Below are 14,398 nucleotides of genomic sequence, written 5' to 3'. Positions count from 1 at the left end.
GGAAAATGAGCTGTATGAAAAACCTCCCGATTGTTAAGTCACAACCACCAAGCACTGTGCTGTTACCTAGCAACCCAAGTGAAGCTCCATGAGGTTTGGTGAGCTGTACAATGGCTGCTGGAAAAGACAAGTGTTTTGTTTCTGACTTGCCACTTAGAAACCACTCACTGCATCCTCATTGGTTGTGCAGGAGCTGTTACTAATGCTTTTCAAAGATATACAGTTGTATAATTGCACATGTGTTTGCAACCATTTTATCTGCAAGTGTAAACGTTGAGTTTGGGGGGGATAGGCATCAGCAACTTGGTTAGATTTAAAGTGACAAGAGGCCTTGTCACTTTATTTTGAGCTCCTTTCATTCTGAAAGGCGCTCAAAATAAGCAGAACTGAGCAGACCAAGAATGATTTTGTGCAAAAATGTGATGAAAGTGTCTTGTAAAGCCCATAGGTCTATCCTAACCTTTCCAATCATTTTCATAGAAGCATAATTTAAATACATGGATCCTCTAGATGGTGCTGTTTCATTGTTCTGCCTCTCCTCTCTCTCACAGTGATCCAGTTCGGCTTCATCACGCTCTTCGTGGCTTCCTTCCCCTTGGCGCCGCTCTTGGCTCTTTTCAACAACATAATTGAAATCCGAGTGGACGCCTGGAAGCTCACCACTCAGTTCAGACGTCCTGTGGCAGCCAAAGCCCACAGCATCGGGGCCTGGGAGGAAATCCTCAACGGGATGGCCGTGCTGTCTGTCGTTACGAATGTGAGCGCGTAGCAGAATCTGCTGTCAGACCCTTTGGGTTGAATTTTCACTAAACCAACTAATGCAAAATGTTTTCCTGCTTCCAGGCATTCATCGTGGCCTTCACCTCTGACATGATGCCTCGGCTGGTGTACATGTACGCCTACCAGCCGCAGGGACAGATGAATATGAAAGGTTACATAAACAACAGCCTGTCCGTGTTTAACGTCTCTGAGTTTGAAGACTCCAGCAGGCCCGAGGAGGCCGAGAACCCGATGTGGTTCAACATCACAACCTGCAGGTAAGAAGCAAACGGAAACTCTTTAGCTGTCCTTTAAGTCAGGGGTGTTCAGAGTTTGTGGCCCGGGAGCCATTTGTGGCTCCTGGACTAATGCTTTTTTTTTTTTTTTTTTTTTTTTTGTGGCCTCCAACTGCACTTCAACAATGATGCAAAATTCATGGTGAAACTATTATTGACATAATTTTCTTACAATGGAAAAAAACACATTATATTCATCTTTTTGCAACCAAAGTCTCAATATGAATACAACCACGTCTATCCTGATAGACTTTGTTGCAGCCGAATCAGCTTTTATTTCATTGCTTTTATTAAGTGTTTTGAAAGAATAAATTTGTTCAACTGAGTCTAAAATAATTTTAAAACTAGATGCCACTTTGTTTCAACACAGCAAATGTGCATTTTTACGTTTTAAATCTACAGTGAATAAGATCCCTTTCCTACACAAACAAAATGGGCTACTTAATTTGCTTGACTTTAGTTTTTTTTGTTTTTTTGCCCACCCTGCTTTATGTTGTCAGTAATGGACAGTTGTCAACCCAATTTCAGTATTTATTTATTTTTTTCAATGTCTTGAAATGTTTTCTGTGCTTGATGCCAGTGATTTGACTGATCTTGGACAGACTTTAAAGTCTGGAAAGTTTTCCACAACCACAATGTGTTCAAGTTCTTCTTAACCCCTAGAACCCGACGGACCCACCGGTGGGTCCAGCTGCCACGACCTCGGCTCGCTCTGTAAACAAAGGCTCCACGTGCCTTTAAATTTTTTTTATTTTTTATTATCCGCTAAAAGAGGCTTTGATCTTTCAAAAACTATTCCGCATAAAGGTTTTGCCCAAAATGTTAAGTTTAAATTTATTTATACCCCCTGAGGGTGTAAGAGGTTTAAAGAACTTAAACACACTGTGGGCTTTAATAGCTGGACTTTAATAGCCCAGCTATTAAAGCCCACAATGTGTTTAAGTTCTTTAAGAAATGAGATCCTGCTCATTGCATCAGCTGGGCTTTAATAGCTCATTGCCAGCTGGAAGACAGTCGTTGATGCAGTAATTATCAAATAAGGCTTTAAAACATCTGTGTGTAATAAATTTACGTACTGTTTCACTTGGTTAAGTGACTGGAAAAAAACAAAGTTTTCTATAATATTCTAATCTATTAGATAAATCTGTACACAAGGCTACATGTGATGGAAAATAACAGCACACACACATCCCATACACACATTCTCTACTATGAAACACAGGGGTTGTAGCATCATGCTGTGGGACGCCAACTTGATCAAATTCAGCATATAAGTAGTGATGATGATGATGATGTGCATCTAATTCAACAATAAAACTGGTGTTTTCAGTCAGTGTCATATTGTGTGCTAACATTGCTACTAAACAGCGCAGTTTCAATCTTGTTTTTGAATTTCAATCAAAGCATTAAAGTTAATCCGTATGAAGTTCTAATGTCTGATTTTCATACGTTTTTCTTTGCAGGTATCGTGATTATCGCTACCCCCCCGGCCACGAGAAGCAGTACTTCCACACGATGCAGTTTTGGCATATTTTAGCTGCCAAGCTAGCTTTCATCATTATTATGGAGGTAAAGAAAACAAGCCTCACTTTCTCCACCGTTCAGTTCGAGACGTTTTAAATGAGCAACGATCCAAACTGAACATTAGTCGAGAAATCTGAACACTTAGAATCTAAAAATCCCTTTGTAATCTGGATATCATGAAGGAACCATATCTTCTGTTCTTTATTGCTTGTTATTCTGGTTGGGCTTTTTGATGTTTTCCTCTAATCTGTTCTTTTTTTTATTTTCTGCATTATTTCCTTGTGGCCTTTATTTGCTTGTTTCCAAGTTATCTTTTCCTCTGCAATAAATTTCTAGTTAATGTTTCCATCTTTTATTTTAAAATGTCAGCAAAGGACTGAGAATTTTGCAAGAATCTGGGATTTTCATCTGAAATTTATTTAAGAATATACTGTATGTTATCACTGTAGGGATTTCTTTGTTCAAGGACAGCAAATCAATGTCTGCAAACTATGCAGTTTTTTTTTTCTTCAGAAAAGCTCCTTCTTTAATGCTGCATCTAGAAAATGTAAGTAGTTCTGTGCATGAGCATAAAGCACCGTAGTTTTAATAAGTTTCTTCTTCTTCCTCCACAGCATGTTGTTTTCCTGGTTAAATATTTTGTGGCCTGGCTGATTCCGGACGTTCCCTCTGACGTGAGGGCTCGGGTAAAGAGGGAGCGCTTCCTCGTCCAGGAGTATCTTCACGACTATGAAGTCAATAAGCTGAAAATACAGCTCAGCCAACAAGACAACAAGGAGTGCACCTGTACGCCGATGATCTACCCGACGTTACCCAAACACGAGGTGCTGTCGGAGGTCCTCTAGCGCAGGGAGCGGCTGGTCAGTCTGTCTACTCACCTGCTGACTGTGGATTCACCGGCTTTAAAGACCAAAACTCTGTGCATGCTGACGATTTGACACACTTGAATTTAGACATCACTCTCTTCTTGTGAAGTTAAGATTTCCAAACTTTACTGTATTCAAACAATAAGCCGCACTGTGTCTTTAAGAGACGGCTCACTATTGTTTTGGTGTAAGGTTATTTAAAGTGCCACCAAAGAGTCGCCTTAATATCCACGCTTATTTATTTTTTATTATTCTGATGAGGATTTCTGCAGTTCTGTGTTCATATCTTCAGCTTATTTTTAACCAGATTTGCTTTGATCAGTTCATCATCATTAAGGTCACTGCGGAAATTACATCAAATCCATCAGGCTAATATCGATTGTTACTCTTAATTTCACCTCATTATTTTCCCCAGGCCAAAACCTGAGATGTGAAGCAGCTTTTTGTTCTGAAGGGAAATCAGTGCTGCTGTTTCGACTGTGACGAAGGACAGATTTGATCCTGCAGAGGCCAGTTTTTGAGCTGTGGTAGCAGCAGCTGTTTAGCGCTGATTGTGTACACAGCGATGAAAGGATAAGAGTGCTCTCTTTTTAAATTTTAAAAAATGTATTTTTTTTGCGTGTTTACCACACACCAGTGAATGGAAGCCTGTGTTTGCTTCGCTACACAAAGCCCGTCAGCCAGCACCTGCGTCCATCCCTGTGTTTCCGCTTTCCTCAGAATAAAAGACACATTTTCCTTTTATTTTGCACAAAGCACTTAAAGTAATGCAACTACCAATATATGAACATTTATAACTTATCATTATCACGACACTAAGACATTGTGATCAGTGTTTTAGGAAGCAGTTATCTACCTTTTAGTTTGATCAAACTTTGATATTTATATATATATATATGGGTTTTTTTTTATTTAAGGATGCAGATTTGGTTTAGAAACTATATAAAGGACATTTCATCTGTTGCCTAAATAAAAACATGCAGAACATTTCTGTTCATTGAAGGACTTGAATCGGATGTAAACTTATTGAATCCGTAGGTCTGTTTGAGATGTAATCCTGTGTAAGTTCGCCTCTCTTCCAGTTTGCCTTATCTACGCCGTGGCTCTGCTGACCACTATGCCTTAAAACATCTCATCCATTTTTCCTATGGTTTTACTTTTCTACCTAATTTCTTTTTTCCCAAGTTTTCTGCCATTATATTTGAGTCAGGATATGTTGTTTTTGATCATTCTTCAGGCAAAAATAAACTTGTTTACTGTATTTTTAATGGTAAATGTTCATGTTTTTATTTGCTTGTGTTCATTTTTTTTTTTTTATCAGTGTCCTGTACCAAGTTATGAGACAACAGAAATAAATCTCCGAACTCAGACGGCGTTGTCGTTTATTGTTCAGATTCTTGACTTTTTTGGACTTGATATTTTTGACAAAACAAGCAGAACTATTACGTCACCTGTTTACGTAAATGACTTTCTCTCCTGTTGCTGTCGCAACATAATATGATTTCTGCAATTATTGTACAGATTTTTCAACTGATTCATGGAGAACTTCAACAGGAAACCCACTCTGTGTTTGGAAACCACAGCTACAGACCCCAGAACAGATGGCCAAATAAAAAAAAACGCATAACTATTCAGTGTTTGTTCACACTTTTGGAGGGGAGTTGGGGGGAGGGGTGGGGTTTACACCTCAAAATCCTGGCAGGGCTGGTTGGGTTGGCATCAGAGGTCAACAGGACAAAGACAAGGGGAGAACTCCAGTCCAGGCAAATTGTAAGGAATTACCTAGTTATAGATTTATGGACAATAGTCCAATAGATATTAATCAATTAGCTTGATCTATATTATAAATCATGTGTAATATCAGTTAATCATTAAATAAAAAATTAATGATTCATGTAAATAATAGTAAATAATTTTGATCTGGGTTCAACCCTTTTTCCCCAAAAAAACACGCGTAATGGTCTCCATGTGGTTCTCCTTTTAGATATACTCATTTTTCTGAGGCAGAGCCAGCCTGAGGCATAAGCGAACTTAGCCGCTGTCCCAGCAGAGGGCCACCCAGAGTCTTTGGAATCTCAGCATTGATTTATTAAGAACAAAGTAACTTCTAAAATCAAACCTTCATGTCCAAATTGGTACAATTGAGCAAAAAATTAAATTTTGTCAACTTGTAAATGAATTTAATATGTACATAAACTGACGAGCGTACCGTGTGAAGAATCCAAAGTTAAATTCAGTGTTTTGTTGTTTTTACCCAACAGCAGAGAGCCACAGAGAATACATTTGTGATTACTGTTTGCAGAAATGGTGGATCAACCTCTTCTTTTCCTTTACATATGAAATATGTCCTCATTGCATCGGGGGCTCTTTGTTTTATATTTTTGTTTTCACAAACAGAATAAAGGTTTCACAAATCTTAAATTGTGTTGAACAATTTAAGGAAAAGTGGGGATAAACAGATGGCAGGAAACACCCAGAGGAAACTGTACAGGTACAAAGAAGTGATTTAATTTTATTTCACATTATCTCCTATTGTCTTGGGGAGAAAAAAAACAAAAACATTATGCCAACAAATGTCCTTATTGTTCTTAAATCTTCTTCATGGAATGGATCGTCTAAATATTTAAGGATCAGATTATTTCCCAGGAGAACGGTTCCCTTCCACCAGCAGCTGGGGACGCTTTTAATAATTAATGAACAGAACATGTAACACTGTAACACCAACAGATCCGACTGTAATAACTCAGATTGACAAACTTCATATCAGTTGATTTACAACCACACAGGCAAACATTCTCCTCTAGCGCATGTCAGTTTATTTAATTACAATGACAATTTGTTATTTATATTGTAATGGCATAATTGTTTAATAATGGTAGTTCCTCTTTCATATTTTACTACTTTAAATTAGTTAAAAATGTTCTTGGATTATTTTACATTTTAGTTTATTCACAATGTTCATTTGGAGGTAATAAAACAGATTTTTGTTTTTGCAGTTTTGCTTTTGTAAGCAAGTCAAGGAAGCATGGCTGCCATTTTTTTTTCTATAAGTAAGGGAACAGAGCAGCAGAGAATGGATCTTTGTTTGTTACTTCCCAAAACAGAGGAATGAACTATAAGCTGTTGAGAAACAGAATCAAGAGTTTCGCTCAAGAGAAATATTTTGTCAAATCTTTTGTTGGATTGGTTGGTTTAAGTCTGAAGAAACAGAAACATTCAGAAGCCTGATTCCTCTTTCATCCTCTTTGATCATCTGCTTGGTCACACACTGATGTGGGATGACGCCCTGTTTTTCATCTGGCATTTGTTCAAAGTCAGACAGTTTGGTTGTGTTGGTCACTCTGTCAGGAATTCTTTGTCGAGAGCGAATTTCCACAAGTGTTTGTTTCCACTCACAAATGTTTGATGTTGGTTTGCCCAGGGCGCTGAACAGGCTAGGACCGCCTCCAGGTGCTTTGTGTAACATTTATAAGTCCAGTGCTCCCCCTCCTTACATATAACCGGATATAGGTTCTCCAAGAAACAATGGCAAAAAGTCATTTTTAAAATAAACAACAAATCAGCCAAAAACATATTTATTTCTGTACTAAAGTTTCCCGGATGTGAATTATCGCCATAAGCAGGTCAAATGTCTCCGCGCTGAGATGCTGCAAGTGAACTGATTTAGATCTCATCTTCTTAAAAATACAAACCACTTCCAGCTCAGTGAGACACAGGAAAAGGACGGCGGTCGATCAGCTTGTTCCCGCTGACAGGTTTTGAATTTCTATAATTGAATTAGAGGCGCGGAGGCAGGAGAGGAGGGAGGGAGGAGCTGCTGACAGGTAGACGCGCTTCGTGCTCCTTCGTGATGCCGAGATCCTCCTCCGGCTGCTGCCACACCGGAGATCCTCACCTCAGATAGGACCGGAAATCCTCCCCTCATCACATCTCAAATAATAATCTTGCTTTTTTTTTTCATCCCCTCTGCGTTGCTGCTTTTGAGAAGATCTTTAAAAATGGCACCTCACGGATTAAAATCGCGCAAATCACCAGCGGACTCATCTGACTGCTGTTTGGTGACTGTGAATCCCTCTCTTTCTGGCTGAGCGTTGTTCCTCCTTGTTTCTCCATTTTTTTTCTCTCCCCCTCTTCACAGCTCCTCTTTTCAGGACATCGAGGCGTTTTCTAACGCGAAGAAAGACACGCAATATTTGGAATAACATCGTAACAATATGCTTTTTTATGCCGCACTCCCTTTTATCATAGTATCTTAGGGTTTAATTTTGAAAAGACAACTTGGAAATGGAGCCAGGGAAGGAGAAGGCATTTCCCATCAAAGAGGGGGTTAAACAGATCGCAGGAAAGGCCCTGGGGAAACTGTACAGGTAAGAGAAAGAAGTGATTTAATTTAATGTCATTGTTTCTTATAAATAAAAAATAAAAAAAAACCTTCCAAAAACTGATGCCCGCATAACTCCCTCTCGTTCTTAAATCTTCTCACTCTTAGAATACAGTGACAGCAGAGTCGTGTGGCCCGAATATTTAAGGATCAGATTATTTCCCAGGAGGACGGTCTCCCCTCCACCAGCAGCTGGGGGTGTTTTTAATAATTAATGAAAGAGAACGAGTCGTGACACAAAGTCCTGGAGATATCTGTAATACCCACGGATTCATAATTTCGGATCGATGAACTTCATCCAAGAGAAAAGCGGGGAGAACAGTTTGTTTCAGATTCTTGCATATTTACAAAGCTGTTTTTTTTTTCTTTTAAAAACGGAGCGAAATGATAGAGTATTTTTAAACAGAGCAAAAAATTATAAAGAAGCGTTTTTGCTGAATTACTGTGTTTTATGTCGCAGTTTTAATGTAACCTTTTGTCCTGCGCAGGTCTCATTCATTCGTGTTTCATGTCGAAATTGTTGAATTTAAGGCTGCAGCGCGGAAACGTGACTCGTTACCGAGAAAAAGGCCCATTTCTACCGAGTGAGGCCTTCACATCCAACCGGGTCGTAGGAAACTAGACCTCAGGTTTTCTGTGGAGAAATGAGTCGTGAGTTAAAGCAAAGGCTAAACAAAAAAATATATATATATACAAGAAAATGAAAACAGTTGAAATGATCTCCAAACGAAGGATATTGATGATGATGCTGCATTGCGGTATGAAGGTCTGGGTTTTTTCCCCTTTACAGCAAGAAAACGAAAATAATGTTTTGATTTTATGGAATCAATTGAAGGGGAGATGCATATTTTTTGAGAGAAAAACGAGAGTTTATCCCCTTTGATGCGTTAAGGATGGATAGAGAACACATCCTTGGAAAAAAAAGGTTTTTATTGTCCTTTTTTCTCAGTAAGTCAGCAAGAAAAATTGTTTTTTTTTGTTATGCACGTCTGCGTGCATAAAAAATAAAAAGCATGTGTAATCCCCCCCCCCCCAAAAAAAAAATAAAAAATAAACCGAGTTCATGCTGTTATATAATCGCCTTGTGGTGCAGGAGGCTGGAGAAGCGGCAGCAGACAGGTGAGGCCATCGAGCTGACGGAGGATGGGAGACCCAGGGAGGACCAGGAGCGCAAGGCTCCGCTGTGTGACTGCACCTGCTTCGGGCTTCCGCGCAGATACATCATCGCCATGCTGAGCGGGCTCGGCTTCTGCATCTCCTTCGGCATCCGCTGTAACCTGGGTGTGGCCATCGTCAGCATGGTGAACAACAGCACGATCCATCAGAACGGCAAGATCATCGTCAAAGAGGTGCTAACTCCGCCCTCCTCCACACCAGGGAGCCCCCGATAGGTGATGGTGGGGCCAGAGCCTGTAGACCGTTCATTTTATTTTATTTATCTAGTTGTTGGTTTTACAGTTGCAGAAAATAGAGAAATGTTTGTTTTTTTTTCTTTGTTTTCTCCTATTTTTCTCTCACAAATAAAGCAAATGAAATATTTCTCCGCTTTTTTTAAATACTTATATGAAGTGTACAAAACGAACTGTATTTTATTTATTTATTTTTTTTTGTCTTTATTTTTAAGAAAGCACAATTCAACTGGGACCCAGAGACCGTGGGAATGATCCATGGCTCTTTCTTCTGGGGCTACATAGTAACTCAGATTCCAGGAGGCTATATCTCCTCCAGACTGGCTGCAAACAGGTAAAAACACGAAGTTTCTACCGTCAGGCTTCAGTTTCTTACCAGATGCAGCCCCAATTTTAAAAGCAAAATTGTTTGCATGTGATCAATACAATTTATAGTAATAAATTGCATACATTTTTGTCGGGGATTTGGGATTTTACTTAATAATTCTGAGTAAAATAAATGCTAATTTAATGTGATCTAACTCAGAAGTTCTTCATTTTCACTAAGTTATAATACAAATCATAGACTTCCTGTTCAACACGAGGCAACAAACAAGAATAAAGGTTGGTTAAAGCAACAACTTCACTTCATTTTTTTTTTTTTAATGGATAAGAATTGTTACCAAATTATGTCGTTAGAGATTAACCACTGCAAAACATTACCATTAAAAAACAAAAAATGGGAAGATTGTAAAGGATAATAATTTATAAACCTGTTTTATACTAAAAACAAAGATATGAATGTTGGGTTTGGAGCCAACCAGCAGATGAACTGGGGATTTGGTTCATGGCCGCCAGGCGTGCCTCATGTTAATGAGCTCCCATGGGACGGCCGTGTCTAATCCTTTATGTTGGGACGCATGGCAACCGCACCAGCCCAAACCTTGTGTGAAATCTGTTTCTAGGTAATGATCGTAGTACAACCTCAGTGTCTGCAGAGCCAGCGTTATTATTTCACCGACGAGCCGGTTAGCCAGCTGTTTGCTGAAGGAATCGAACAAATCAGCAACGGGGATTTATGATGAAAAACATGAAAAAATGATAAAAATGTATGAGGAGGATAACAGTTAAATGTAAAATGACAGTTTTAGCGTCTAAATGACAGTTTTAGTGTCTTTATTTGTTTATTTGATTTTGAATGGCTTGATGATTTCAATAAAATTAAGATTTTTTAATGATCCTATGATGCCATCTGATGCCTTTTGTTGTTGTTGCAACAGAGAACAATGTCATTGTTTTTGCTGCTTTTGAACTGACACACGTTCAGGGTTTTATTTTCGTTTTTTTAACCAGCCACAATGTTTTTGTCCAGGGTTTTCGGTGCTGCCATTGTCCTGACATCCATCCTGAACATGTTCATTCCCTCCGCCGCCCGTACGCACTACGGATGCGTTATTTGCCTAAGGATACTGCAAGGCTTGGTGGAGGTATTGACGCACAGTTTGCACATCTCTTTCTGACCTTTAAAGCTCTTTGAATTGTTGCCTCATTATCAGGATGAGAGCTTTATCTGAACCTCGTAGTAAACCACGGAAACCTTCTGCTTTCTGTTTGAAATGGACTGTGGTATGGGTCCTATTATGATGGAGCCCCATTCATGTTACTGTACACAGATTGACCAACAAACGGCATTGATGCTATGAATAGCAGGGCTCGTGTCTAAATGGTTTTCCATGCTGAAACAGCTGGAAACATGCTGAACAAAAGAGGTAGCATAAAAACCACTTGATGCAGCCGCCTCCCTCGGCTCGAGAAGGGGCTTCATTTCAGGAGAGAGAAATGTGCTGTTATCAGATTGAAGGTCAGCCTCTTTTGTCGTGTTGAGCTGCTCGCTGTCATTTCAATAGCCGCTCGTGAGCAGTGAGGGAGAGCGAACTGCCTGTGTCCAACGCCACAACTTATTACTGCAGATTAAGCATTAGCATTTCAGGCTGTCTCCCACTGCAAGCCCCAGCAATTTGTATCTATCAATAGTTGATTGTATGCCACTTAGTGTTTAATGAAGATTTAATGGGAACAGTTCAGTTTATTTATTCATTTATTTATTTTTTTACGTGAAATGGAGAGTCGTCTTGAATTTGCACTGGATTATTAGTCCTGATTAGAAAGGTCGGCTCAAATGCATGTCAGTGTGTTTGTTATTAGCTTCGGTTTGCTCTGGAAGGCTTTCACCAACTAGAAAGAGCCAGTTTCACATGGGGAGTAATTGAGTGAAGGTGTAAAAACAGTCTAGTTAAAGTGCCTTGCTGAAATATTTGTACCACTTGAACTTTTTAACCCATTGTCACGTTCCAACCACAAGGCTTAATGTGTTTTGTTTGGATTTTTGTGATGGTACAAAACAAAGGAGCACATCGTGTTGAAGTGGGAGAAAAATGAGGCTTTTATAGACAAAATCATTTTCCTTCCATAATGCTCTGCACCACGTTGGTCTATCAAATCCTGATAAAATCAACTGAAGTTGCGGTGAAAACTCAAAACACTGAAAAGGTTCAAGAGGTGAGAATACTTTTGCAAGGCGCTGTAATTAAAAAAAACATGAAAGACATGATCCGACTTCTGTTTTGTCACTTTGCAGGGAGTGACTTACCCAGCCTGCCATGGCATATGGAGTAAATGGGCCCCACCGCTGGAAAGAAGTCGTCTGGCAACTCTCTCCTTTTGTGGTACAAAACATTAACACTTATTGTTTGTAACTAAATCTGAATCGTTGGTTTCACACTGATTATATCAGCACATCAACTCTGAGATGCAAATACGGGTTTAGAATTACACGGGGTTGTTCTGGAAGCCGTTTAATTTGTTGTGTGTACAACCAACACAGGCAGGATCAAATTCTGCTTGTTCATGGCATTGTGCCTTGTTCAGGATCGTACGCTGGTGCAGTGGTGGCCATGCCTCTGGCTGGGATCCTGGTGCAGTACACAGGATGGTCTTCGGTCTTCTACGTGTACGGTGAGCACCACTGTCACTGCAGACCTTCACCAAAACATTCAGGAAAAGACAAAGGTTTCCTTAAATAAAGCGAGTTGCTGAATCATTACACTATGCATTTTTCTGATGCCAAAATTTTACAGTGGTGTTGTTAATAAACCGTGACAAGGTGACAGTTTATGGGTTTCATATTTCTTGACTTGCAATGCCTGAAAACATTGCGTACCACTGCGTTTTCTTATCCATAACCCCTGTCAGTCCTCCTGCGTTTGCAGTAATCTTCTCGTGTTCTGGTCAGGATTCTTTGGAATATTCTGGTACATGTTCTGGATTCTGGTGTCGTACGAGAGCCCGGCGGAGCACCCGACCATCACCGAAGAGGAGCGCCGCTACATTGAGGAGAGCATCGGTGAAAGTGCCCAGCTCATGGGCGCTACAGATGTGAGTTCTGACCCATTTGGAGTCCCCGTTTCTGTACAGGCCATTTCCAACTGACCATGTGTTTGTTCCGATTCTGCAGAAATTTAAGACCCCCTGGAGGAAGTTCTTCTCCTCCATGCCTGTCTATGCAATCATTGTGGCCAATTTCTGCAGGAGCTGGACTTTTTACCTGCTGCTCATCAGCCAGCCTGCATACTTTGAAGAAGTTTTTGGTTTTGAGATCAGCAAGGTAAACAACAACTCCTTTTTATATCGAATTTATTTCTCATAAACACACACATTTATTCTGTCAAATATACCTCAAGCTAAGATACGTGTAAAGTCAAATTAGGAATTCACTCATGATGACTGCCCTCATATCTCTGTAAGTCACTGGTATTGTTGTAATTTTAAAAATATCTATCATTAAAAAAAAACTTTAATTGGTAGTAAAGCCAAAAACTCACATACAGCATGACAATAAAAATAGCTTACATACAGCTTAAAAACTGTGAATGAGCTGTTTTCATACACCTACTAATGTACAGATATTTTGGCAATTTGTTTTTATCATGTCCAGCTAAAAAGATTTAATTCCTATTAAATGCTAGTTTATGATATATACTGGTTGAAAAGCTAAATGGACAAAACTGCAGCCTCATTCTAGTTCCGTATTCAGTTCTGAACAGAATTCAGATGGATGATTAGAGTAGAAAAGAAAATCTGCCGTAAAAAATGAGACCACCATTGGAACCAGACTGAGGGAGCCGAGCCCATCTGCCTCGACCGGCTGGACCGCGAGAGGACAGAACAGACTCCATCTCATGACAGAATGTGTAACCACTCCTTTCAAGTGCAAACCATTGCAGAATCTCAACAAAGAATCAAAAAACTGGACACCGACTACATTCGTTACTGATTTGCATACTGAACTCTATTCTAACGTTTAGATTGCAAAAGAACCTGAGGCTGTAGATCTAAAAGCAGACTGATGGTGTGCTTGACGTTGCCAGAAACCCTTACATTTTATTTTATTACATTTTATCATGTTATTATAAAGTAATAATTGAATTTAGTAAACTATTAGTGCATGCATGAGAATGTGCAGTGTGATTGAAAAGAAGATTTTTTTCAAATTGATCTTCATTAGTTTTGGTTGTCGTGCGCTTATATCATTGCTGTTGCAGTATAATGTAAAGAGCTGCATGTTGGGGTTTCACAAACTTTATAAGGAGGTAATAAATATGATCTGATCTCAAGCAGTTTCTATGGCTGTTCAAACTTCAGCTGGATTGTGCACAAACACAGCAGATTGCACATTATTTATTGAACAAGGATGAAGCCAAAATGGAGAGACGCATACTTAAATACTACATTACCCACAATCCTTTGTCATCTGACAAATTGTGCTTTTGCATGCTGCTTTACATTGTGTTTTATTGAACAGGTACTTATTCAAATCAACATTAAATGTGCAGAAGGTCAATATGGTCAGGTGAATATAAAAAGTATAAACACCACTGTTAAAATGTCTCATATAATGCATTATAAAAATAAATAAAAACATGAAAACAAGCTGATGCCATCTTAATGTAAGGATCATTTTGATCCATCTAAAATCTATGGGTTTAGCTAAAGGGAGCAAATTTATAGATGTGCACATTTATGTCACAGAGATTGTTGTAGTTTCTTTTATTTTGTGTGTCTTTCTATTTAACTGATTTGTTTGTCTTTCAGTTGTGTTTATATATATATATATATATATATATA

General features: G+C 39.2%; 2 protein-coding genes across 7 annotated transcripts in view; both read left to right on the top strand.

The window, feature by feature from the left end:
• Positions 1-4,715, top strand: part of ano5a (anoctamin 5a) — a 23,418-nt gene extending 18,703 nt beyond the window's left edge. For all 6 annotated transcript variants that reach the window (XM_016664411.1, XM_016664412.1, XM_016664413.1 and 3 more), the window contains 4 exons: positions 552-757; positions 844-1,037; positions 2,519-2,624; positions 3,194-4,715. In XM_016664411.1, coding sequence (XP_016519897.1) covers positions 552-757; positions 844-1,037; positions 2,519-2,624; positions 3,194-3,424 — 737 coding nt within the window. In that variant the 3' untranslated portion in view covers positions 3,425-4,715. The remainder of the gene's footprint in view (positions 1-551; positions 758-843; positions 1,038-2,518; positions 2,625-3,193) is intronic.
• A 2,501-nt stretch (positions 4,716-7,216) lies between these two features.
• Positions 7,217-14,398, top strand: part of slc17a6a (solute carrier family 17 member 6a) — an 11,524-nt gene continuing 4,342 nt past the window's right edge. The window contains exons 1-8 of the mRNA XM_007578590.2: positions 7,217-7,812; positions 8,920-9,175; positions 9,451-9,569; positions 10,587-10,701; positions 11,853-11,940; positions 12,143-12,229; positions 12,507-12,649; positions 12,729-12,878. Coding sequence (XP_007578652.1) covers positions 7,730-7,812; positions 8,920-9,175; positions 9,451-9,569; positions 10,587-10,701; positions 11,853-11,940; positions 12,143-12,229; positions 12,507-12,649; positions 12,729-12,878 — 1,041 coding nt within the window. The 5' untranslated portion in view covers positions 7,217-7,729. The remainder of the gene's footprint in view (positions 7,813-8,919; positions 9,176-9,450; positions 9,570-10,586; positions 10,702-11,852; positions 11,941-12,142; positions 12,230-12,506; positions 12,650-12,728; positions 12,879-14,398) is intronic.

The sequence above is a fragment of the Poecilia formosa genome, unplaced genomic scaffold (genome assembly GCF_000485575.1).
Source record: "Poecilia formosa unplaced genomic scaffold, Poecilia_formosa-5.1.2 Scaffold484, whole genome shotgun sequence".
NCBI lineage: Eukaryota > Metazoa > Chordata > Actinopteri > Cyprinodontiformes > Poeciliidae > Poecilia > Poecilia formosa.
This window is presented reverse-complemented; position numbering and strand designations above follow the sequence as displayed.